General features: G+C 41.3%; 1 protein-coding gene across 2 annotated transcripts in view; it reads right to left on the bottom strand.

The window, feature by feature from the left end:
* The window catches only part of RNF130 (ring finger protein 130), a 133,053-nt gene that overhangs the window by 22,563 nt on the left and 83,363 nt on the right, over positions 1-27,127 (bottom strand). The window contains exons 6-9 of one of the 2 annotated variants that reach the window (XM_065874174.1): positions 14,599-14,695; positions 12,641-12,845; positions 9,324-9,417; positions 2,028-2,216 (exon numbers count right to left, since the gene is read on the bottom strand). In XM_065874174.1, coding sequence (XP_065730246.1) covers positions 2,201-2,216; positions 9,324-9,417; positions 12,641-12,845; positions 14,599-14,695 — 412 coding nt within the window. In that variant the 3' untranslated portion in view covers positions 2,028-2,200. Of the gene's footprint in view, positions 1-2,027; positions 2,217-9,323; positions 9,418-12,640; positions 12,846-14,598; positions 14,696-27,127 lie in introns of those variants that run through there. The other variant, XM_065874175.1, reaches the window with a different exon arrangement.

Genomic DNA, 27,127 nt, shown 5'->3' with positions numbered 1-27,127 from the left:
AAACTTGTACTTCAAAAGATTCTATCAAGAAAGTGAATAGAGAACTTATAGGAGAAAATATTTGCAAATCATATATTTGATAAGGGCCTAGTATCTGGAATGTATAAAGAACTCTTACAACTCAGTAACAAAAAGACAAATAATCCAATTAAAAATGGGCAAAGGACTTAAATAGACATTTCTCCAAAGAAGATATTCAAGTAGCCAGCAAGCACATGAAAAGATGTGAAACGTCATTAGTCACTAGGAAAATGCAAGTCAAAACTACAGTGAGTGCCACTTCACACCCACTAGACATGGCTATAAGTTTTCAGAAAAAGGAAAATAATACACACTGGTGAGGATGTAGAGAAACTGGAACCCTTGTACATTGCTGGTAGGAATGTGAAATTGTACAGATGCTTGGCAAACAGTTTGGTAGTTTTTCAACAAGTTAAACTTAGAGTTAACATATACCCCAGCAATTCTACTCCTAGGGATATACCCAAGAGAATTAAAAAGATATGTTCACACAAAAATTTGTATACAAATGTTCATAGAAGCATTATTCATAAAAACCAAAATGTGGAAACAACCCAAATGTCCATCAATGGATGGATGAAAAAAATGCAGCATATATCCATACAATGGAATATTATTCAGCTACAAAAAAGAACAAAGTACTGATACATGCTATAACTGGATGAATTTTGAAAACAGTATACTAAGTGAAAGAAGCCAAACACAAAAGGCCACATATTGTATGATTCTATTTATACAAAATGTCCTGGACAGGGCTTCCCTGGTGGCGCACTGGTTGAGAGTCCGCCTGTTGATGCAGGGGACGTGCATTCGTGCCGCAGTCCGGGAAGATGCCACGTGCCGCGGAGTGGCTGGGCCTGTGAGCCATGGCCGCTGAGCCTGCGTGTCCGGAGCCTGTGGTCCCCAACGGAAGAGGCCACAACAGTGAGAGGCCCGCATACCACAAAAACAAAAAACAAAAAACAAACAAAAAAAATGTCCTGAACAGGCAAATCCATAGACACATAGAGTAGATTAGTGGTTTTTGGGCTGGCAGGGGTGAGAGGTTACTGTTAATGGGTATGAGGCTTCTTTCTGGGATGACAAAAACGTTCTGGAATTAGATAGTTATGATGGTTGTACGACCTTGTGAACATACTAAAAACCACTGCAGTGACTTTACCCTTTAAAAGGGTAAATTTCATGGTATGTGAGTAATATCTCAATAAAAAAAAGAAAAGAATCTTCAACCCCCTACTGATTTGAGTATTGACTGCTGTAGTGGACCTATTACTACTAGTGGGAATATTCTCAACTCTCAGGTATGCTGAGGTGGAAGGTTGGACACATTTACACATACTGATAATCCCTTCAAGCATAAGATTCATATAACATAAAATATTTCAACATCTTCCTCACAAGTAATGCAAAAAAACTTCATTTATACATGTAAAATTGCTCTCATCCAACTTCAGAATTCACTGTTTTTAAAAGAATACAGTACAAACTACATAAAAAAATCTCGGACAGATATAATTTATTACTTATCAGTTACGTATTTTGGAAAATTTTTCGTACACTCATGCTTTCATCCCACCAAATATTTATTGAGCACTTACTATGTGCAAAGCACTCTACTAGGTACCAGAGATACAGTGGCAAGTGACACAGTTAAATGTCCTGTGTCTGTGGCTGTGGAGCTGATGTTCTAGAGGAGTCAGATCAACCACCGACAAAGGAACAAGAAATTATCAGAGAGTGAATGGCGACCTTGAAGAAAACAAAATGGAGCAACTCAGTTCAGGGCCCGAGGGAGCATCACCACACAGGATGTCCCCACACTTGGGTCCTACCTGGGCACAACAGGAGCCAATGTGAAAAGACCAAAAGAAACAGCATCACTGTTCCTCCCCTGGGGAGTATGAGCACGTTCTGTCTCTGAAACACACACAAATGAACTTTGGGTGTGTGATCTCCAAATCAGCCTTCCAAACACAAGTGGGTGAATAACACGCAACAACACAGTCTTTTAATTTTATTATTTATTTATTTTAATACAAAGCTTTGGCATTAGCAATTTTATGAAAAAATAAAATGTACTAAAAATAAATGCTTGTGTGGCATGATTGGTAAATGATGCACAAAAATAGGTTCTTTTTTCCTTCAAGGCAATCAGTCAGAAAGCATTTCTTTTCCTTCTTCAAAACCATTCTACCCTATGGAATAAAAGGAAAAAAGAGAGGTCAAGAATTAGTTAACGGGTAGTTGTCAATGTTTTAAAATAACAGAGAAAGTAATCCTAACTGAATGGTGGCCTGGGGTTGTCCCCAAGTATTTCCCAGACCAATTTGGTAAAGCCAGTAAGTCACTAGCATTTTCCTGAACTCAGCAGCTATAGATCTGAGGTCAAGTGGCTCAGTCACTTAAAAGTGTGTTAGTACTTCCAAAAGGAAGGCAGGGAAAAGTACAGGTTAACAGCATTTTGTTTAAAAATGCAGGGACAACTGTCGTACAATTTACAACTTTTCCTGGTTTGAACACATATTCTAAATGCTGAGTGCCCTGAAATCTGTAGCTGCTGTCTTTACAATATGCTCCTGCTTTATACCTCAAACAAATATGTCATTATTTATTTTGAAGTAAGATTTGAGGAGTACAGACTCCCAGGGATGTAAGGCTTTCTTACAGGAATTCCCCAGATTTTATGTGCGTGCGCGCGCGTGTGTGTGTGTGTGTGTGTGTGTGTGTGTCCCTAAATCAGGTGCCTGAAGGTACCTGACATCTTTGGAAGTTTCCTGCATTACCCTCAGGCTAATGCTGCCCCCTCTGCAGCCTGGCACTGTGGGACTGCCCTAGTTCCTGAACCCTTATAGAATCTGGTTCATTTCTATGGTTCCCACATTATATCTTCAATTCTGCTCTCTTTTTTCCCGGCAGAATTCCAGACCCTTCCTTCAAACCTCTTAATCTTTGGTCAACATACAACTCTCCAGCATCTCCTCCCCATCATCCTGACTTTCTCCTTCAGCTCTGTATTTTCACCTAACCTACCTTCTTGCTTCCAGTCTCTACCATGAAAGCAACTTCTCAGCCATCAGCAATTTTCTTTTGCTGAAAAGCCTTAGATATCACCTGCTAGTTACAAACACTCCAAATTCTGTAGTCTGCATACTGTCGCCACCACCTACAGCAGACACGTCAAACCACACAGCTCCCTGAACCTGCTCTGCTTTTTCTCACCTTGTGTTTTAATTATGCCTGGCCTGATTTCTAAGTCACTCCCTCCAGGAAGCCTTTTTCAACTCCCTCAGGGCAAAAGCAGCAGTTTCCCTGTGTCTGTGTGATACTCCTGTCATCTTGTGCTGGGTCCGCAGGCACTCCCTGGCTCTTCCGTCACTTCAACCAGCACCGCAGTGCAGAGCACTGAGCAGTGCAGCCCCCTTCCCTTTCCCCAGGGCTCCTGCAGGGCAAGGCCTGGTGCCTCAAACACTGGGGAGATGGTGCCTAATGAATGAAAGGCTGGGTATGAAGGCCATTCACAGAAACTGCAAACAGGGCTCTACACTTGTTTATTGTAGGTCATATTTAAGACAACACATTGTTTTTATAACATTTCCTCTGAAAAACTGGATATAGGACTTTTAATGGGCAAATAAAGATTTTTAAGCTTACTTTTTTTTTCTGCCTAAGAAATTATAAACAACTATGCAGCCAAACATTAAAGGCACTTCTGAAAAATGAAAGACTGACCACTGTCAAAGACAGAAGTCCAGTCAAGGCTTCTGCTGCTGTAATCTTCTTTTTGTCACCATGTTTTTAGAAAACCAAATTTATCTTTTTCATCCGCATTATTTGGAGCCCTTAAATGGCTCTCCGGAGTAGTCAAAGACAAGCAGTGTAAAGGAAAGAGTTGGAACCAGAAATACTGGGCTTGAATCCCATGCCCTTCTTCCTATGGCATTTCTTGGGGGTCACTCAGCCCCTTTGGGCCTCAGGGTACTCCTCTGTGTATATATCTCAGGCTCAGAGTGGCTAAAAGAACTAAATACTAAGACAAAGAAGAGTATTCATGATCAAACTGGGGGCAAATCTTTGCTGGTATTGCTACAAAAAAGGCTGTCTCAGGAAAATAAACAATCAGAGATGTGTGCTAGTGTGAGCAAAAGTTTTTAGGTTGAAAACTAAAAATTCAAAAATCTTTAGATCAGTGTTTCTCAAACTGCAGGCTGTAACCTATTAATGGATCATAAAATCAATGCAGGAGTTCATGACCAACATTAACAACAACACAACAAAAAAGCACAGAAAAGAATAGATCAGAGAATACTGATGTAGTAAGGAAAATGTCTGTGGAACTTCTGTTTCAGTTATACATGCGGGAGCACGGTCAAAATATAAAATGTATTTCTTACAGTAGGAGATGGTTAAAAAACGAGCTTTAAAAACATTGCTTTTGGACTTCCCTGGTGGCACAGTGGTTAAGAATCCACCTGCCAATGCAGGGGACATGGGTTCGAGCCCTGGTCTGGGAAGATCCCACATGCAGTGGAGCAACTAAGCCCGAGTGCTACAACTGCTGAGCATGCATGCGCTCTAGAGCACGCGAGCCACAACTACTGAAGCCCACGCACCTAGAGCCTGTGCTCCACAACAAGAGAAGCCACTGCAGTGAGAAGCCTGCACACCGCAACGAAGAGTAGCCCCCACTCACCACAACTAGAGAAAGCTGGCGCGCAGCAACAAAGACCCAACTCAGCCAAAAATAAATAAGTTAAAAACAAACAAACAAACAAAACATTGCTTTTGACCCTGAAGGTTCTAAAAGAGGCAGCCAGCAGAGACCCCTACCCCTCTCCTTGGGCTCTGATCTCTCCTAGGAAGGGACCATTTAGGACAGACAATTCAAGAGGAACTCTGAGAACTAGAAGGAGTCTTAGAACTTCTACCTGACTCAGGATCTGCCTCCAAACAGCTCAGCCTTGTAACTTCTGTCTGAATACGCAGGTCCCAGCAAGCTCATTAGCTTTCAACACAGCCCATGTCAGGGATGGACAATTCTGACTGGCAGGAAGTTCTTTCTTACATGAAATGGAAATCTACCTCCCTGTAGATATCTCCAGAGCTACACAGTAAGTATCACCCTCTGTATGCACTGGCTAGTCACCACAGGACCATTATGGGTATTAAATGGGGCAATGTGGGTAGTAACAGAGCCCAAAACAAGAGTAATTTCTTGGTAGGCATACAATAAACAGTAACTGTTCTCATCTTTGGTGGTCCTCCAAATACCTGGGGACACCTCTTACATCACCCCAGTCTCCTCTAAGGTAAGCATCCCTAAGATAGAAATGATTATGTTTTCAGACTCTTTCATACTGAAATATGTCAACGTTCCTCTTAAAGAGTCCGAGCAAAACAATTCAGAAATATTGAGTAGAGAGTAAAATAGAAACATCAGTTCCTTTGACCTGGCTTAAAAATTTCTACCACTAACCTCAGAGGAGGACAGCTCAAGGGGAACACTGGTTTGGACAACTGAAGCCCAATGACCTGCCGCAGAGCTAGGGCTTCTTGGTCTTCAGTTATGCTACAGGATTTCATATTTATTCCAGTTATTTCATCAAGTTAACCACATCAGATTCATTTCCTCCTCCTGCGACTGTTCTGAATCTTGAATGCCTGGGCTACAATCCTCTGCAAATCTCAGAACATGATTTCTATGCATCAGAATCCAGGAACTAAGAAAGGGCTGTAGAGAAGACCTAGCTGAACCTCCCATTTGACTCAAAATCTCTCCTACATCATCCACATATCTTATAACTTGTTCCTCAAATAAAAACAAATATTATTTTTCAAATAAATATTTACTTTTTTATGTTGAGGGAAAAATGGATTTATATAAATGTAAGCTGGTAAATGTTGGGATTTAACAAGGTTTACTTGAATAATGAAGTAGAGCAGAAAACCTTTGGGAACTGAAGTTCAATAATGTTGCTTACTTAGGTACAACAAGCGTTAGGGAAGCTAATATGTATAAATATATTTAACTTACATTTATTTGCCTCTTTGACTACTATCCTGTTTAAATTTGCAAAGTCTCAAAATTCAGTAGATTTATTTGTAGTCATGGTTGAGTACTTACATAAATAGCATTTCATCACGATAGAAGGGGGTGACCCCAGATACATGGACTTTTCATTGATCTCTGAGTAAGGCCCTGAGTGAACACGCAGAGCGTAGTGAGGGAGGCGGAGTGCTTTCACCCCTAGTGGAGCAGCAACCCATGGAGGCCTGGACCTGCCTGGGTTCTGCAGCCCTGCCTTTATATATGGCCAGTACTGCTTCATCTTGCCCACAGGGTTTCACCAGTGACTAGACTGGGTCAAGGTCTTATTGACATCACAATACAATCAGTGTAACACTGTCAGAAAAGTAAACTATAAGAGTAGGTAGAAAGCATAAGGTGGAATTTACTAATAATTTCCAGACAAATCATTAAAATGTGAAAAGATAGAATCTATTTATACAGAAGACTATCTTACAAATGGATGAGGTTACCCAGAAAATTGAAACAGAGCAATTAAATTGAAAAGGCAATCTCACTTTGATTGTAATTTTTTGGTAAAAGTGAAAAGGTAAGATAGATTTCAAAGACTTCATTAATGAAGAATAATTATAAATTTATCTGCTAAAATAAACTTTTCTCCGGAATTAAACCACACAGGAATTTTTCATCAACATTTTTGGGAAAGAGACATTAAGTAAGAGTGGCTATCTTTTTATTTTTTGGCTGCACTGCACGGCTTGTGGGATCTTAGTTCCCAGACCAAGGATCGAACCCAAGACCCTGGCAGTGGAAGTGCAGAGTGCTAACCATTGGACCACCAGGGAGTTCCTGGCTATTATTTTTTTTATCCCCTACAATTAAAAGGGTCTTTAAAAAAATTAAGTAATTAGAGTTACAAAAAAAATCAGCACATAAAAGCACAACAGGAGAGCAAAACATCACCCCAAATTGTACTAAATTAAGATAATCACCATTAATATTTTGGTGACCATCCTTTCATGCATCCATATGTGTGTGTATACACACACACACACACACACACACACACACACACACTCTCTCTCTCTCTCTCTCTCTCTCTCTCCCCCTCCCTCTCTCTCTCTCAATTTCTCTCTCTAAATGGAATCATGGAAATTGTCCTTCAGAGTGGTTTTGACTGAAGGCACAGAAATAATAGTCAAATGAACAATTGCAGTATCAACCCTCTACAAAGGCTAATGGGAGAAGGGATGGACTAAGACATGGATCTAAGATCTATGACTTAGATTCTGAGTCATGCAGGCATTTATGAGCGGAACTCAAACTTACAATAGGTAACGTGTCTATTGAGCATTCTCTAAAATATCTGATACATGGACTGAGCACCTGGCTGATTCTGAGTGGCAGTAAGGTGACTACTAAATTACTTAATAATTCTCTAAAAGTGCCCAGTGTGCAGCTACTTGCTGTGATTTATTTTCACTCTTTTGTGAAATTTTAAAGAATTGGGCTTACATTATCATCTAGTTTGATGGGTTGGTATGGGAGTAAGCAAAAGAGGTGACTGCAGGTGAAATAAATATTTCTCTCCAAACTGAGGTTTGCATCACAGGTACTCACGAGCTCTTATGATTCAGTATTCTACTTCATGGAAGAAAATTAAATTCATTTGCCAAAGGATAAAGGCAGATGGCCATCTTATTCATAGAACTCTGAAAGAATTGCAGAGGAATTGTTTTGGCTAACATTTATTGAGCACTTATTATGTACGAGGCACTGTGCTAAGCACTTTATATGCTAATTCTCACAACAACCCTATGATGTACTCCTAACTTCTTGTTTTATGGATGACTAAAATAAGCTTCAGATAAATATAACTGCCTAGGTCTCACAAGAAAAATATGGAGGAGCAGGGAGTCAAGTCCAGGTATGCCTGACTCCAGAATCTGGGCAATTAACATTGTGCTATGTTGAAGTAAAACTGCATCAGGTGGGCCCAACAGAAGCAGCTAGCTGTTGACCTGCTGGATGAGGCTGAGGCTACTTAGCTGCAGGTTGAAGAATGCCAACTGACATGACATCCTCCCAATATATAATATGTCAAGGATGCCAGAGGGTACTTCTTACAAGTATCTAGCCAAAAGATCAGGTTAGAGGTAATAAAATCATGTCATTGGAAGTGGAGGTTACTTGCCCATTGTTTCTACAGTTGGACTATGAGTATTTAATTAAATCAATTAAATGAGCTTGGTTGGTTGTTATCAATCAATTAAAATGCCAGGACATAACTGAATATAGAGAGCACAGGAATTCTACCAATTCGGGTTCAAATTTGGGCAGTGTCCCAGGGATGCTTTCATCTTGAATTAGTTTTCATGAATACTTCTTAAAAGAAAGGACTGAATAATATCCTACAGTAAATGCCAAAAATTTAAAGCAAAATAAATAAAGCCAATAAAACCTTTTCTTTATCTTACCCCTATGGAAAGCTACTCTTGGAAAACCACTGGATCAAAATGGACCTCAACTGTTACCCAGCCCAATTTTCCATCCTCTGAAAAACCTTTTACCGACAACAGCCTTGACAAGTAACACCCAGCTTCCTTCTGCCTGCATTCTTAGTCCTGAGCACTCCCTACCCCCACGGCAAACCATCTCACTGGTAAATAGCCTTGCTGACAGATGTTCTTCTTTTTACCAAGGCGAAATTTTGCCTTCCTGTAACCTACCCTTTGGTCCTCATTTTGTCCTATGGAAATATAGTTTATGCTTATTTTCTTTTTCTCCTGACAGTCTTTCTAATATTTGGAAGTCACAGGTCTTTCTGACTGCTTCTTTCTTGCAGGTTAAACATCCATGTTCCTTTGACCATAGGCCAGGGTGCCAGTACTCCACCAAAAGCTAAGTAGATAAGACTCCAGGTAAAGTCTGATAAGCACACAGCGAAGTGGGGCTAATCCTGTCTATGATTAGGACACGGGCATTCTCCACATACTACGACTGTATTGGTTCCCTTGGCATTTGTTCCATTGTTGATTTATTCTAAGCTTGTGGCTAATGAAAGCCCTGAGATCTTTTCTAAAGTGAGCAGTTGTTGCTGAGCAAGGTGAACTCCCAATCAGTGTTACTGTTCATGAAATAAACTATTTTCCTAGGTATGATCCCATCAGGATCAGTATGAAATTGGTAGAAGGCAATTCTCATGATCTTTATGAAAATTACATATTTTCTTGGGATCATCTGGCACATGCAATCCAAGAAACAATTGGTTACTTACTCATTAGCATTCAAGCTAGCTGTGGCTCTGATGATCATGTAGCAGAGTGTGAGAGCACTGAGGAGGCCAAAACTGGCAATAATAAACCATTCTTCTGTTGACAAAGGAAAGGGAGGAAATCACTCTGGGGAGAAGGCTTATGTCAAATCGATGTCAACATTTCCCTCAAATGCAACGAAGCAGACGTCAACGGAGGTGTAAGCCAAGACTGGCCCAAGGAAGTGAAGCAGGAGGAGGTTTGCCAGAGAGCTACTAAGTGGAGAAGGTTAGTGGAAGTAGTGGTGAAAGCTGCAAGGAAGAAAGGAAAGCATGGCCCAAACATTTCTTCCAGTTAAAAGTCCTGAGGTTTGTGAGAAGTGTGGCCACCAAAAAGTATGTAGTAAAAAGATGTATATAAAATCGCACATGGACATAGGTTTTAAAAATTGTTAATTTAAATGACAGTAAAGTGGACTAGCCATACTTATAACCCTTCTTTCTTCATTTTGTCACTTCTGCATGGCTGTGTCCCTCATTCTTAAAGAAAGGCTTAGAAATATGGAGCAGTGGTTCCCAAAGATCTCGTGGGTACTCCAAGCAGTCTGTGGGCTGGCCTTCCATGGCATTCACATCTATATTCTTTTCGCTTATAGTCTTTATTTAAAAAGGACATCTTATTGGTGTCTCCTGCAAAGAAGAGAACTACCCTTCACAACCCCACTGCTGGGAAGCGGCACTGGCTGTTCTGGCTTTATTAAACAGAAGTAGAAAGGGTAGGTTATTCCAACTCTTGGCTCATCAAAGAGTTGAAAACCTCTGGTACACAGAACTCTAAAGGTTTTTATCTAGTTTCTCTCTAGATCCAGGAAATAGGTTAATATTTTCCCTTAAGTTTTCAAACTCTGTATCATCAAGGTAACATCCCAAAAACTGTACTTACTGAGAACCACAAAAATAACCTGAGAACCAATCTGACTTCCTAAAAAGTCTTAACTATATTTCCTAAAATATAAACAAACTAGGGCTGGTTTAACAAAGTGTTACACAGTAAAGTTACCTATACATCTGCAATAACGCAGAGAAGAAATTTATACTTGGAATGCCAAATGTTTATATGCGAAAGCTTTGTATAACACGGGCGTTTCTTAATCTGGTTTTCATGAATCCTACATCTATGCAAAACTGTGTGTGCCTAGGAATTTTTCTAGAAAAAGGTTATTATACTTTCACTGAATTTTAAAGGTTGTGATCTTCAAAAGGTTAAGAAGAACTGTTCTTCAGGATTCCAGGATGCTGAGTTGTTCTATGCGCATTTCTCTGCCCACCTTGGTTTACATTATTAAAATGCACAGCAAACTCTTTCATTTTAGATAACAGTGCAGCCACTGCTTCTTGGAATACAAATTCCTCATCAATAGAGTGAATTTACAAGGTTTTTATTTAAGTCAAAATAAACATTTAAGAACCCATGCAAAATCCACCATTTTTACCCACATATATTTTAAGTTAGAAAAAATATATACTGGCGTTTAAAAAAAATTAAGAGATGGCTGATAATCAATTTCAAGAAGCTTAACATAGCATTCTTTATTTTTTTCTTCTTAGACTTTTATACATGATAAGCAGACTAACTTTTAGAACTTCAATTATGTCTATGTTTCCAATTTTGAATATAGCATCCATATATGCAAGGCATTTCAGTTATAAAAATTAGTAACCAAAAAGAAGTAAACACTGTTGTAATAATACCTGATGGGCCCAGAGGTATTTTAGCACCAACCTACTGCAGCTGAGATCTCGGTCACCTCTGTTCTCCTCAGTGTGTAGTTAGCACAGTGCCTTGCAAACAGTGGATCCTGGTTGAATGCACTGTGGTTACTATGGCACTACAGAGCTTTGATGTTAAAGTAGAGGTAGCTTTGGTCTAATTTAACCACATGGGTTTCATTTATTAACATGTACAAATTCTGCTAAAGGTGATTAATTTGATACATGAAGTAATATTTTTATCATCAAAACATAAGATTTTGAAAGGATATTTCGATATAAAATATAATGGGATCAGTACTTTATGTAGTAGTAGGTGCTCAATAAATGTCGATCAATGAAGGACCTACCAAAAACTCATGAGTAAACAGACAACCTTTGTCTCCTTTATTATTATTAGATCAATTTTTAAAAATCTAGCCCATAAAACCTAAATGTCAAAGCAGGACAACATGAAATGCTGTTAAAACAAACCATTGGTAAATGGTAAGAAATCAGTCAAATTGTATCAAAGAATAGTTTTACTTATTTTATAACTGAATGAAGTCTCCTTGAGTTTAGAAAATGAGAAAATAAAACTTGGGAAATCATTTTCTAACAATAATTTTTGGTTAGTTAAGATCACGTATACTTCAATTGAATAGACCACACAAGTCTTACTATTTAAGGGAAAACTCTTTTTAACAGCTTTATCCATTTTACTGACTCCCAGAGTTGAGAGGAGTCCCAATAGGGTTAGGGCTCGAAGCTATAGGTAAGCAAAAGCATATACTGAAAAAGGCAGCACCAGAGTGATGACGAGGAAGATGGGGTGAAAGGTTGTTAGATGAAAATAACACATAAAGAATGGATTGAAAACAGCTGGCTTGTTATGGGGTGAATGTCCACGAGGCCCACTCGCACGCCTGCCAGCCCACTCATACTTTGGCAAGGCCATCAAAACACTCAGAGCATTTTTTTTTTCTTCTCGTCAACAGTTCAACAATCATGACGTTCATAATTACCCCAGAGCATATTTTAAAAGTAGATTACCTTTTGGGCCTTCTCACACTTCTCGTACAATTATACCAAAGAGGTAAGTGCTAAGACACCAAATTTCATAAAAGTGTAAAATAAAGTGAGCAGCAGCTGGCCATCTCAACTGTTCCTAAAGTTGTGAATTTTTAGGTTCAAATTCTGGATTAGTTTTTTACTAGGTTGTCTGCAGCCTAGGTACTAGAGACCACTGGTGCTCACAGTTACACGACACACCTGAGATGCTGCTGACGTCCTACCTTACATCCCTGTCTGCAATGCAATCGTTTCAAATCAGGCTTATAAACAGCTATTAAGACAAACCTCTGATCAACTAGTCATCAAATGGCAACTATTCCTATTAACTACACACAAGTACACAAGCTTCTTACTATAAAGGAAGTTTTGTTATTCCAAATATCTGTTTTAACAAAAGTAACCATTACTTTCTCAGTTACAGACTAAGTCACTGTCCCTGGTGATTGCCTCAACTCTCCACCACACGTCAAATACCAGCAGCAAATCTGTCCTGTGCCCTGGGCACAGGGCCCACTTACTTGTTACTGCGATGTTGATCTCTCCTGTTCTAGGAGTGAGATCCCCATCCTGAGGAAGAGGCGAGATCCCCGAAGTTCGAAGTGGCTCGAGGCCAAGGGAGTTGTCACTGGCGAGGTCACCTAGGGCTGATCTTCGGTTAACTGCTTGGGTTCTGGTGAGTCTTTCCATATCAAATGCTACGTTATCAGTACATGGCAAATTTGGCTGCAAAATATTTCCAGATTAAAAGTACTTGTAAGATTAACAAATCATTTTATACAATTCTAAATGTTTGACATCCTGTTGCAAAGACTTTACCAATTTTTTCCAGATGATTTCCTCTCATTTCTCTCCCCATCTACGCCTTCCACTCTAATTCCAAGAATTTTTATTTAAAAGAAACAGATGATTTCTTCCCCAAAATGGTACTAAGGAAAGCCAAAATCCATTGCAGAACTGAGAAAATTGAACACTTCATCTTTATAAAGTGACAACCTTTTGTGGACATGGCTCACAGGCAGAGGGATTCATTATTATAAAGCTGACAAACAGTGCAGTGTATCACTGGCTCATATGTTAATACAGGTAACATAAAATATCCTTTCACCCTATTAACTTCTCTGTAATACCCCCATCTATCTGCTAGTCAGTTTTTAAATATCTTCTATCTTTAAACATAAGTAAAGCATACAACCAAGAGCAGTCTTTTCAACATTGAAAAGACTTTTGAACTCTAAGAAAACTATGTTTCAAAACCTAAGCATTGGGACTTCCCTGGGGGCACCGTGGTTAAGACTCTGCGCTCCCAATGCAGGGGGCCTGGGTTCGATTCCTGGTCAGGGAACTAGATCCCACATGCATGTCGCAACTAAGAGTTCGCATGCCACAACTAAGGAGCCTGCCTGTCACAACTAAGACCCAGCGCAACAACAACAACAAAAAAAACCTAAGCATCTAATGCTGAAGAAGAGTGTAGTACAGAGCTGCTGTGGGATCAAAGCCTACCAACTAAAAAGTGGATATGAAAGGCCAGGGATGCTGCTAGACAGTCTCAAGGACGGCCCTCACCAGAAGGAATTACCTAGGCCAGTGTCAGTGGTGAAGAGGTGAAGAAACTACAACATCACTGATGTGATCTCTGGAGATGGAGGATAAATGGGGCATCACTACCTAACTAGATTACATCTAAACTGTCATCTGATAACATATTTCAAATAGGACTACTTAGATCTGTAAAGCTAAAACAAGGAATTCATCTGTTGGGTCAAAATAAACTTTCCTCTCTATATGGAGATTATTCATTCACTCTTTTATGAGACCAGAAAGTATTTCACTTTCCTCTAAAAAGCAATAATCCTGGACATACACTTCTCTTAAGGAAGGAACTGCAGGAAGTCTCCAAGGTCCTCAGTTAATCAGTGCTGACTCTCCTGGCCAGGGCTGAAGTGCCCTATGTGGCCGGCACCCAACCAAAACCCCTGCCCAGCTGTCAAAGGTCTGCCCAGGGCTGGCACTGCCCACCTTCACTGACTGCAATTACCAACGCCCAGGAGAGCAAAGCCAAATTTAAGAGGAAGGAACATAAGTGATGACATAGTTTTATACCATGCTGAATGCAGAAAAAATTACTATTGGACCAGAGTTAAAAGTCTACATTCTATTCCTTAAAAAAAAAAATATTGGAATAGAGGAAAATCACGTCCTTCTCTCTAGCTCAGTTCTTCATCACACATCCACCACCCAACAGAAGCAGGCTGTAAAGTGGACTAGCACAGTTCTTTATCTGCTCTTCCAGAAGTTCCCTGAGGTGGGCTGGACTTTAAGTAATGTGGGAAAAAAGGCGGTGTTGGACTAATAGGATTATCTGGCAGAGAAAGCCAGTGCTTTCTTGTGAGACTTTTAACCATCCACTTGTGCTATGTTATGTTATGCTTAGAGATAACACTACACAAATGTATTAACAAAATAGGAAACATACCACAATTCCCAGGGCCTTCAAAATATTAAGTTTGCACATAGGACAGGTACAATGTTCACTAAGCCAGGGATCCACGCAGGATTTGTGGAAAACATGCCTATAAAAAAAATGGAGAATTATATCACAAATTATATACTAAAAACCTCCTAGGCCAAAATGTAAAGAAATGGAAGTTTTAGTTAGTCTGTTTGGTACCAAGAGACAAATATTGGGGATGTATTAAAATTGAGCTGGCAGAAAATCTCCTGAATCCAATCTTGTATGTTGATAGCACTGTATAATGAGTACTGATACGTAGTATTTGGCTGTTTGGTGTTTTTTACTCCACCAAATTCCAAAAAAGATTTGAGGAAAAGTAGGAAATTTATTAACAATGAAGATAATGAATTATACGTTATAAATCAGTTGTTTTCAATAATATCTAAAGTAGAAATAGAATTTCAAGAAAATATTAACCAGAAGTAATTAGTTTCATGGACCTCTGTTTAAATGTCATTTAAAATATTATTTAAGGGCTTCCCTGGTGGCGCAGTGGTTGGGAGTCCGCCTGCCGATGCGGGGGACGCGGGTTCGTGCCCCGGTCCGGGAGGATCCCGCGTGCCGCGGAGCGGCTGCGCCCGTGAGCCGTGGCCGCTGGGCCTGCGCGTCCGGAGCCTGTGCTCGGCAGCGGGAGAGGCCACAGCGGTGAGAGGCCCGCGTACCGAAAAAAAAAAAAAAAAAAAAAAAAAAAAAAAAATATTATTTAAAAAGACTTCTAAGCAACCCAGGTTAAATGTTTGTAAAGTTATAAACATTGGGTGGTTGCAAATATTTTTAGGGATGCTCTGTGCTTAAGGATCAGATAACATTTAGTAGCAGTTTCCAGCTGAAATGTTGAAGGGAGAGAGAGGATGGGTGATTTTCTCTCTTATTCCAGAAAGCAGAAAGTCACATCCTTGTGACTGGAAATAAATCATGGACAGTTTTGCATTCTTGAAAAAGATGCCTGTGTCCTTTGGAAAGGAGAAAAGATTGTGAAGGAGCTGTTGACATCATTTCTCAAGCTCAAGTACCTCTCCATGGTAGCTCTGAGAACCTGAAATGAGGCCACACGGAAGCCCCAGAGTCCTGGCCAAGCAGGGGCAGGGGCAGGTGCCAGGACAGATGTTCCGGGCACCTTTGGAAGCGCTATAATCAGAGTGTTTGGATAAGCCAGAATAAATTTTGAGAAAGATATCAAATTGAACCATGGTATGCCTTTTAAACTTTGTTAATGTATAATTTATATATAACTTATAAGCAGTTATATACACCTGTTTTAAAATGAAGTTTTGATTTTTAAAAGTAGGAGATCTAGAAAACTCACTTTTTAAATTGGGATTTGGAAGAAACATTCATGCTTACAGCTTCAACCCAAACAACCTAACATCACTTGGTAGCCTTGTACCCATTTCTTTGGGGTAAGAATAAAAATCTTGACAATTAAATATATTCATCTAGTCTGAAATTTACAGATAATGCAATGAACAAGAACCTCATCATCCTTGGAGGCTTTTATTTAAAACTGAAGGTTTTTACTTAAGAGGTGAAAGTCATCAAACCATAGGCAAGACCTAAATTCATTCAGTATACACAATGCACTGTCACGTCTGTTTCCTGTTCCTTGCATCCAAGTATGAGTGTACTCCAAAAGGGAGATGAAGGCTCCTTACCACAGGGCTCCACCGAGGGCGTGTTCTCAGATGTGGGGTTTACTCCCCAGCAGCTGTGAACTGTGCCAGTGCTGGCTGTGGCCTAACAAAGACTAGAACAAGACCTCTAGTCCTTTTGAAGATACATACCCTTTAGGTCTGACATAAATGACAGATCTTCCCCCTTGCAAGGGTGCATCTGCCTAATATCTGGCATACTTTTTGAAAGGCCTATGGACCACTGAGGGTTTGGTTAGTGTTGGGTGGCTGGGGAGGTTCTCTAAGCCAGTTCTATGTAGTGTGGACAATGGACTTTGGCCAGCTGGCAGGTGACAGAAGAGATAAGGTTTTGTGATCTCTGATGCAGCTGCTTTGGTGTGGGGCAGCTGACTTGAGCCGGCTGTTTGTGGAGACCTTGGTTTAAGCCAGCAGCGGTGGCCTGGCTTTCACCTTCCCACTCTTACCAGCGTTTTTGCTTTCCCCTTTTCTTATTGTCTGGTCTTTTCTATTACTGGTTATTCAGAAAGGAACAAAATGGTATAATCCTATATTTAATTTTTAAAGCTGCATAAGTTGAGTGTTCTCTATTTATCTGTTCCTTTAACCTTAGTTATAAATGGATTTCTCTTATGTTGGGGTTCTTAATTGTTTCCTTGTAGGTTTGCTGATCTAAAAGAAAGTATCTGGTCCCCTGCTGTGGGGCACTGTAATGAAGGAAAACAAAGACTAACTGGTTTTCTAGGGACAAGCTGAGAAAGAAAGCCTCCCCTCCTTAGCTAACTCAAAATCACAAAGAAATATTTTCTTTCATAAACAAATAACTTTTCCTTTTGACTATCTGTTTACCCCATGGCTTTCCTACCCCCTGTCCCCAGCCCAGCCAGTGATCTATCCCTCCCTCCCTCCCACACTCCCTCCTCCATCTGTGCTGTCTTTCCAGGTTCCCAACAGTCCAGCTCCTGCACCTGGCCCAGAGACCATCAGTCCGATTCCCACAGCATATCTCCCTCTTCTGAAAACAAAACCCGACAATGTTTGTCTTCACTTACTGGCCCTTCTGACACATGCCTATCACTCTGCTTCAGGTCACTGACAGAACTGTGGTGAAGAGCTGCCCTGTACTCGTTGTTTCTTTGTCACCCATCCTTTTTACCTCTTGCTTCTATCTTCTCAGGTCTACTGTTTTACCAAACTCCACATGGCCTTCCCTTCCTCCTAGGGAAAGTTCTGCTACTACAACACTCTGAGCCTTGACAAACTGCTCTTTCTGACTCCCAGCTGTCTCATCTGAACACTGCGGGTTTGGGGCGCAGTGGGGAAGGTTGCCTGCCATCTACCTTGTGAAGCTGTTTGGAGCAGTAAGTGAAAAACTTAGAAAAGGCACCAAGGACATGCAGATGAAAGGTGTCATTAAACATACATTCAGGCAAAGTAACGTCAACATTTCACATGATATCCTGATACGTGGTCAGAACATTTGAGTGTGCTTCAGGTCCCAGCATGCCCAGCACCAGAGTGACCTCTTACAAGCTTGCAGACATACCACAAGCATGCACAGACACCTCAGAGGGCGGCAGCTGGGGCCAGCCAGACCTTGAAAAGAAGTCCCCTTCTCATTTTTATAGAATACTTGAATAATAAAAATGCACATAAAAGCAGAAAAGGGCCCAACATATTTAGGGCTGAGTGGTGTACGGGAATGGAAAGCAGGTGAAGTGCTGAGGAACAGTGAAACGTGAAAAGGATAAGCGTATCAGAGCTTCAACAGAAGTCCTTTATTCCTATTAGAAATACTTTGGGATATAGAATGTGAAGTGTATAGAACATAAAAGGAACCAAACCAATAATACTGAAATATGATGCTTTCCCACTCTCCCACTTCCCACGTACACCATAAGCTAGAGTGATCAGAACAACGGCTGGGGGTGGGGTGAGGAGTCTACATTGAGGGTGAGTTGTTTTCACAGTTCTGCATCCTCTTGGTGCCGTGCAAGAACCTGGCAAATATAAAAGGATCCAGGATTATTAAAGGTCAGAGGAAAGAACTCTTTTCCCTGAACTGGGACTGGCAGCAGACAATGTTGAAACAGGCCCTCCCTCTGAGGAGGGGGCATCACGGTAATGCCTCTGCCAGCAGCCAGACCACTGACCCATCTTAGCTCCCGAAGTGGCATCTTAGACATATGGTTATCTAAGCTGCAGAACTCTACTTCTGAAAAGTATTTTTAACCACTAAACATTTTGTGGCTGACCTGTAAATAAAAGAGGCCTAAATAAAGTGCCAGTTTTCCAGTTTCTAAGATGTGTTGGCTAACATCCAAAGGATGATCAACTGTAATCAACTGCCACAAGTATGAGGTCCCAAAGCAATGCCAACTGCCATCTGTCCACAGTAAATTAACATGACAGAAGGTAAAAAGTAAAGGTCATGCAGCAAAAAGCCAGCAATCCATGAGAGGTTTGCTATCTACAGAAAGTCTTAGTTCAGTCTCGAGATAGGCTTGTTAAAAGGAAGGACAGACAAAGGTATCTGGGCTTTTCTTCTCCCCTTACTCAGGGGAAGAAGGGACAGTGAGTGCAGATGCTTTCCAGAGTCTGGCTGTAAAGGGGAGAAGCTGTAGAGTGGTACAGCTTTGGAGATGGGTTTGAAAGAGAATTATAAAAACTGGATAGAAAATGCTTGAGCATGATGAAATGCTGGTGGGTAGAGACAGAAAGAACAAAAACTGGAGGGAGCAGATAGTCAATACAGCAAGGTCCCCAAGGAAGGGAAGGTGTTGGCACACAGAGGCCTAGGTTGAAAGAGCACATTAGAACCAAGGAGGCTGTCCTCTCCATCCTAATGGGAGGGAAGGCTGCAAGGGTGGGTGTGGAGGCAGGTACGTATGAAGGCTTGGGGACAGCAGGCTGGGAGAATTTCGGCTGTCTAACAGCCATTATTTTCTGTGAGATTTATGGTAAAGTTACCTGATGAGAGTGAGGAATAAAGGGATGAGTTAGGGTGTTTAAGGAGAATGAATACACCTGGATGTGCTGCTTAAGGAGTAGGGAGAAATGACCAGGGAAAGAGAGGGGCTCTGGGCAGTGCTCCCGGCCCAGCTGGAGGGTTGGTTGGAGCCCCACGGGAGGCAGGGAGGTAGCAGAGCTGTCTGGCAGCCAGAGCTAAAGGAAGACATAGCAGAGTCACACCTCGGCTCAGTTTTAAAGACCTATAGACAAAAGAGAAAGGGCAGGGTATCTCAGGCAGAGGGAAAAAAGCAAGTAGCGGCACTAGAGTTAATTCAAAGGTACTTGAGAGGAATCCACTGGAAAACAGAGGCTTGGAGAAGATATGGAGTAAAGATGAGTATTTGTGTTGAGCCATCCTCTAGGTCAGTGGTTCTCAACCGGAGACATCTGTGGTTGTCAGAACTGTGTGTGTGGGGTGCTATTGGCACCTAGTGAGTGGAGCCAAAGATACTGCTAAATAACCCACAATGCACAGGCAGCACCCCAACCTGCCCAACAAAGAATTATCTGGTCCCAAATGTCCACAGTGCCCAGGTGGAGAGACCCTGCTCTAGGTCAAAAGTTGTCAACTTGGGTCATACAAAATGTTGCTTGATGTGCAAAGTTAGTCTTTACTACACCTGAGAATCATGCTGTTGTCACCATTTCAGTTAGGTGAAATGTTCTGCTGAGGAGGCTGTGCAAAACAGAGAAAGCTACAACCTGCTTCAAAGCAAAAGGGGAAGTCGGGGCAGTGGGCATGTATAGTCTAGACAAGGATCTAGGAATAAAGGACAACCAAGTGAGCAGTGACCTAATTACAGGTGCACAGAAATGCTGTTAAGTTTGCCAAATTCTCATACTGGAAAGCAGACCACAAACACAAAGGTTGAGACCCCTAGGGCCCAGGTAGCATGGGGAGTTTGGGCTTTGCCTTTTGGAGGGTCTGGAGTCTTCTGCCAGGATCATAGGTGTTCTGTAGGGGGAGTTGTTCCACGTGGGGTAGATGTATTTCTGGTGGTATTTGTGGACACCAGAAATACATCTACACGTGGAACAACTCCTACAGAACACCTACTGATCACTGGCAGAAGACCTCAGACCTCCCAAAAGGCAAGAAACTCCCCATGTACCTGGGTAGGGCAAAAGAAAAAATAATAAACAGAGACAAAAGAATAGGGACGGGACCTGCACCAGTGGGAGGGAGCCGTGAAGGAGGAAAAGTTTCCATACACTAGGAAGCACCTTTGCGGGCGGAGACTGCGGGTGGCGGAGACTGCGGGTGGCGGAGACTGCGGGTGGCGGAGGCGGGGAGCGGCGGAGGCGGGGAGCTGCGGTGCCGCGGAAGAGAGCACAGCAACAGGGGTGCGGAGGGCAAAGCGGAGAGATTCCCGCACAGAGGATCCGTGCCGACCAGCACTCACCAGCCCGAGAGGCTTGTCTGCTCACCCGCCGGGGCGGGCGGGGCTGGGAGCTGAGGCTGGGCTTTGGTCGGAGCGCTGGGAGAGCGTGAATACAGCCTGCAGGGGGTTAGTGCACCACGGCTAGCCCTAGCCGGGAAGGAGTCCGGGGAAAAGTCTGGACCTGACGAAGAGGCAAGAGACTTTTTCTTCCCTCTTTGTTTCCTGGTGCGTGAGGAGAGGGGATTAAGAGTGCTGCTTAAAGGAGCTCCAGAGACGGGCGCGAGCCACGGCTAACAGCGCGGACCCCAGAGACGGGCATGAGACGCTAAGGCTGCTGCTGCAGTCACCAAGAAGCCTGTGTGAGAGCACAGGTCACTATCCACACCTCCCTTCTGGGGAGCCTGTGCAGCCCGCCACTGCCAGGGTCCCGGGATCCAGGGACAACTTCCCCGGGAAAATGCACGGTGTGCCTCAGGCTGGTGTAACATCCCAGCGGCCTCTGCTGCGGCAGGCTCGCCCCGCATCCACACCCCTCCCTCCCCACAGCCTGAGTGAGCCAGAGCCTCTGAAGCAGCTGCTCCTTTAACCCCGTCCTGTCTGAGCGAAGAACAGACGCCCTCCAGCGACCTACATGCAGAGGCAGGGCCAAATCCAAAGCTGAGCCCCGGGAGCTGTGAGAACAAAGAAGAGAATGGGAAATCTCTCCCAGCAGCCTCAGAAGCAGCGGATTAAAGCTCCACAATCAACTTGATGTACCCTGCATCTGTGGAATACATGAATAGACAACGAATCATCCCAAACTGAGGAGGTGGACTTTGAGAGCAAGATTTACTATTTTTTCCCTTTTTCCTCTTTTTGTGAGTGTGTATGTGTATGCTTCTATGTGAGATTTTGTCTGTATAGCTTTGCTGTCACCATTTGTCCTAGGGTTCTATCTGTCTGCTTTTTTCTTAAAAAATTTTTTTTTCTTAATAATTATTTTTTATTTTAATAACGTTATTTTATTGTACTTGATTTTATTTTATCCTCTTTCCTCTTTCTTTCTTTTCCTTCTTTCTTCCTTCCTTCCCTCCTTCCTTTCTTTCCCCTTTCTTTCTTCCTTTCTTCCTTCCTTCCTTTCTTTCTTTCGATCTTTCTTTCTTTCTCTCTCTCTCTTTCTACTTTTTCTCCCTTTTATTCTGAGCCGTGTGGATGAAAGGCCCTTGGTGCTGTAGCCAGGAGTCAGTGCTGTGCCTCTGAGGTGGGAGAGCCAACTTCAGGACACTGGTCCACAAGAGACCTCCCAGCTCCACATATCAAACGGCAAAAATCTCCCAGAGATCTCCATCTCAACACCAGCACCCAGCTTCACTCAACGACTAGCAAGCTACAGTGCTGGACACCCTATGCCAAGCAACTAGCAAGACAGGAACACAACCCCACCCATTAGCAGAGAGGCTGCCTAAAATCATAATAAGTTCACAGACACCCCAAAACACACCACCAGACATGGACCTGCCCACCAGAAAGACAAGATCCAGCCTCATCCACCAGAACACAGGCACTAGTCCTCTCCACCAGGAAGCCTACACAACCGTCTGAAACAACTTTAGCCACTGGGGACAGACACCAAAAACAACGGGAACTACAAACCTGCAGCCTGCAAAAAAGAGACCCCAATCACAGTAAGATAAGCAAAATGAGAAGACAGAAAAACACACAGCAGATGAAGGAGCAAGATAAAAACCCACCAGACCTAACAAATGAAGAGGAAATAGGCAGTCTACCTGAAAAAGAATTCAGAATGATGATAGTAAAGATGATCCAAAATTGTGGAAATAGAATAGAGAAAATGCAAGAAACATTTAACAAGGACCTAGAAGAACTAAAGATGAAACAAGCAACGATGAACAACACAATAAATGAAATTAAAAATACTCTAGATGGGAACAATAGCAGAATAACTGAGGCAGAAGAAAGGATAAGTGACCTGGAAGATAAAATAGTGGAAATAACTACTGCAGAGCAGAATAAAGAAAAAAGAATGAAAAGAACTTAAGGACAGTCTCAGAGACCTCTGGGACAACGTTAAACGCACCAACATTCGAATTATAGGGGTTCCAGAAGAAGAAGAGAAAAAGAAAGGGACTGAGAAAATATTTGAAGAGATTATAGTTGAAAACTTCCCTAATATGGGAAAGGAAATAGTTAATCAAGTCCAGGAAGCACAGAGAGTCCCATACAGGATAAATCCAAGGAGAAACACGCCAAGACACATATTAATCAAACTATCAAAAATTAAATACAAAGAAAACATATTAAAAGCAGCAAGGGGAAAATAACACACAAGGGAATCCCCATAAGGTTAACAGCTGATCTTTCAGCAGAAACTCTGCAAGCCAGACGGGACTGGCAGGACATATTTAAAGTGATGAAGGAGAAAAACCTACAACCAAGATTACTCTACCCCACAAGGATCTCATTCAGATTTGATGGAGAAATTAAAATCTTTACAGACAAGCAAAAGCTGAGAGAGTTCAGCATCACCAAACCAGCTTTACAACAAATGCAAAAGGACTATTTCTAGGCAAGAAACACAAGAGAAGGAAAAGACCTACAATAACAAACCCAAAACAATTAAGAAAATGGGAACAGGAAAATACATATTGATAATTACCTTAAATGTAAATGGATTAAATGCTCCCACCAAAAGACACAGACTGGCTGAATGGATACAAAAGCAAGACCCATATATATGCTGTCTACAAGAGACCCACTTCAGACCTAGAGACACATACAGACTGAAAGTGAGGGGATGGAAAAAGATATTCCATGAAAATGGAAACCAAAAGAAAGCTGGAGTAGCAATTCTCATATCAGACAAAATAGACTTTAAAATAAAGACTATCAGAAGAGACAAAGAAGGACACTACATAATGATCAAGGGATCGATCCAAGAAGAAGATATAACAATTGTAAATATTTATGCACCCAACATAGGAGCACCTCAATACATAAGGCAAATACTAACAGCCAGAAAACGGGAAATTGACAGTAACACATTCATAGTAGGGGACTCTAACACCCCACTTTCACCAATGGACAGATCATCCAAAATGAAAATAAATAAGGAAACACAAGCTTTAAATGATACATTAAACAAGATGGACTTAATTGATATTTATAGGACATTCCATCCCAAAACAACAGAATACACATTTTTCTCAAGTGCTCATGGAACATTCTCCAGGATAGATCATATCTTGGGTCACAAATCAAGCCTTGGTAAATTTAAGAAAATTGAAATTGTATCAAGTATCTTTTCCGACCACAACGCTATGAGACTAGATATCAATTACAGGAAAAGATCTGTAAAAAATACAAACACGTGGAGGCTAAAAATACACTACTTAATAACGAAGTGATCACTGAAGAAAACAAAGAGGAAATCAAAAAATACCTAGAAACAAATGACAATGGAGACACGACGACCCAAAACCTATGAGATGCAGCAAAAGCAGTTCTAAGAGGGAAGTAATACAATACTACCTTAAGAAACAGGAAACATCTCGAATAAACAACCTAACCTTGCACCTAAAGCAATTAGAGAAAGAAGAACAAAAAAACCCCAAAGTTAGCAGAAGGAAAGAAATCATAAAGATCAGATCAGAAATAAATGAAAAAGAAATGAAGGAAATGATAGCAAATATCAATAAAACTAAGAGCTGGTTCTTTTTTTTTTTTTTTTTTTTTGCGGCCTGTGGGCCTCTCACTGTTGTGGCCTCTCCTGTTGCGGAGCACAGGCTCCAGACGTGCAGACCCAGCGGCCATGGCTCACAGGCCCAGCTGCTCCATGGCATATGGGATCTTCCCGGACCGGGGCACGAACCCGTGTCCCCTGCATCCGCAGGCGGACTCTCAACCACTGCGCCACCAGGGAAGCCCCTAAGAGCTGGTTCTTTGAGAAGATAAACAAAATTGATAAACCATTAGCCAGACTCATCAAAAAAAAAAGGGAGTAGACTCAAATCAATAGAATTAGAAATGAAAAAGGAGAAGTAACAACTGACACTGCAGAAATACAGAAGATCATGAGAGATTACTACAAGCAACTCTATGCCAATAAAATGGACAACCTGGAAGAAATGGACAAATGCTTAGAAAAGCCCAACCTGCCAAGACTGAATCAAGAAGAAATAGAAAATATGAACAGACCAATCACAAGCACTGAAATTGAAACTGTGATTTAAAATCTTCCAACAAACAAAAGCCCAGGACCAGATGGCTTCACAGGCGAATTCTATCAAACATTTAGAGAAGAGCTAACACCTATCCTTCTTAAACTCTTCCAAAATATAGCAGAGGGAGGAACGCTCCCAAACTCATTCTACGAGGCCACCATCACCCTGATACCAAAACCAGACAAGGATGTCATAAAGAAAGAAAACTACAGGGCCATATAACTGATGAACATAGATGCAAAATTCCTCAGTAAAATACTAGCCAACAGAATCTAATAGCACATTAAAAGGATCATACACCGTGATCAAGTGGGGTTTATTCTAGGAATGCAAGGATTCTTCAATACATGCAAATTAATCAACGTGATACACCATATTAACAAACTGAAGGAGAAAAACCATATGGTCATCTCAATGGATGCAGAGAAAGCTTTCAACAAAATTCAACACCCATTTATGATAAAAATCCTGCAGAAAGTAGGCACAGAGGGAACTTTCCTCAACATAATAAAGGACATATATGACAACCCCACAGCCAACATCGTCCTCAATGGTGAAAAACTGAAAGCATTTCCACTAAGATCAGGAACAAGACAAGGTTGCCCACTCTTATTCAACATAGTTTTGGAAGTTTTAGCCACAGCAATCAGAGAAGAAAAGGAAATAAAAGGAATCCAAATTGGAAAAGAAGAAGTAAAGCTGTCACTGTTTGCAGATGACATGATACTTTACATAGAGAATCCTAAAGATGCCACCAGAAAACTACTAGAGCTAATCAATGAATTTGGTAAAGTAGCAGGATACAAAATTAATGCACAGAAATCTCTAGCATTCCTATACACCAATGATGAAAAATCTGAAAGGTAAATCAAGAAAACACTCCCATTTACCATTGCAACAAAAAGAATAAAATATCTAGGAATAAACCTACCTAAGGAGACAAAAGACCTGTATGCAGAAAATTATAAGACACTGATGAAAGAAATTAAAGATGATACAAATAGATGGAGAGATACACCATGTTCTTGGATTGGAAGAATCAATATTGTGACAATGACTATACTACCCAAAGCAATCTACAGTTTCAGTGCAATCCCTATCAAACTACCACGGGCATTTTCACAGAACTAGAACAAAAAATTTCACAATTTGTATAGAAACACAAAAGACCCCGAATAGCCAAAGCAATCTTGAGAATGAAAAATGGAGTTGGAGGAAACAGGCTCCCTGACTTCAGACTATACTACAAAGCTACAGTATGGTACTGTCACAAAAACAGAAATATAGATCAATGGAACAGGATAGAAAGCCCAGAGATAAACCCACGCACATATGGTCACCTTATCTTTGATAAAGGAGGCAGGAATGTACAGTGGAGAAAGGACAGCCTCTTCAATAAGTGGTGCTGGGAAAACTGGACAGGTACATGTAAAAGTATGAGATTAGATCACTCCTTAACACCATACACAAAAATAAGCTCAAAATGGATTAAAGACCTAAATGTAAGGCCAGACACTATCAAACTCTTAGAGGAAAACATAGGAAGAACACTCTATGATATAAATCACAGCAAGATCCTTTTTGACCCACCTCCCAGAGAAATGGAAATAAAAACAAAAATAAACAAATGGGACCTAATGAAACTTCAAAGCTTTTGCACAGCAAAGGAAACCATAAACAAGACCAAAAGACAACCCTCAGAATGGGAGAAAATATTTGCAAATGAAGCAACTGACAAAGGATTAATCTCCAAAATTTACAAGCAGCTCATGCAGCTCAATAACAAAAAAACAAACAGCCCAATCCAGTCCAAAACTGGGCAGAAGACCTAAACAGACATTTCTCCAAAGAAGATATACAGACTGCCAAAAAACACATGAAAGAATGCTCAACATCATTAATCATTAGAGAAATGCAAATCAAAACTTCAATGAGATATCATCTCACACCAGTCAGAATGGTCATCATCAAAAAATATAGAAACAATAAATGCTGGTGAGGGTGTGGAGAAAAGGGAACACTCTTGCACTGCGGTGGGAATGTGAATTGGTACAGGCACTATGGAGAACAGTATGGAGGTTCCTTAAAAATCTACAAATAGAACTACCATATGACCCAGCAATCCCACTACTGGGCATATACCCTGAGAAAACCATAATTCGTAAAGAGTCATGTACCAAAATGTTCATTGCAGCTCTACTTACAATAGTCCAGAGATGGAAACAACCTAAGTGTCCATCATCGGATG

Source organism: Phocoena phocoena, chromosome 3 (genome assembly GCF_963924675.1).
Source record: "Phocoena phocoena chromosome 3, mPhoPho1.1, whole genome shotgun sequence".
Lineage (NCBI taxonomy): Eukaryota > Metazoa > Chordata > Mammalia > Artiodactyla > Phocoenidae > Phocoena > Phocoena phocoena.
The sequence above is the reverse complement of the archived record's forward strand: the minus strand, read 5'-3'. Positions and strand labels throughout refer to the sequence as shown.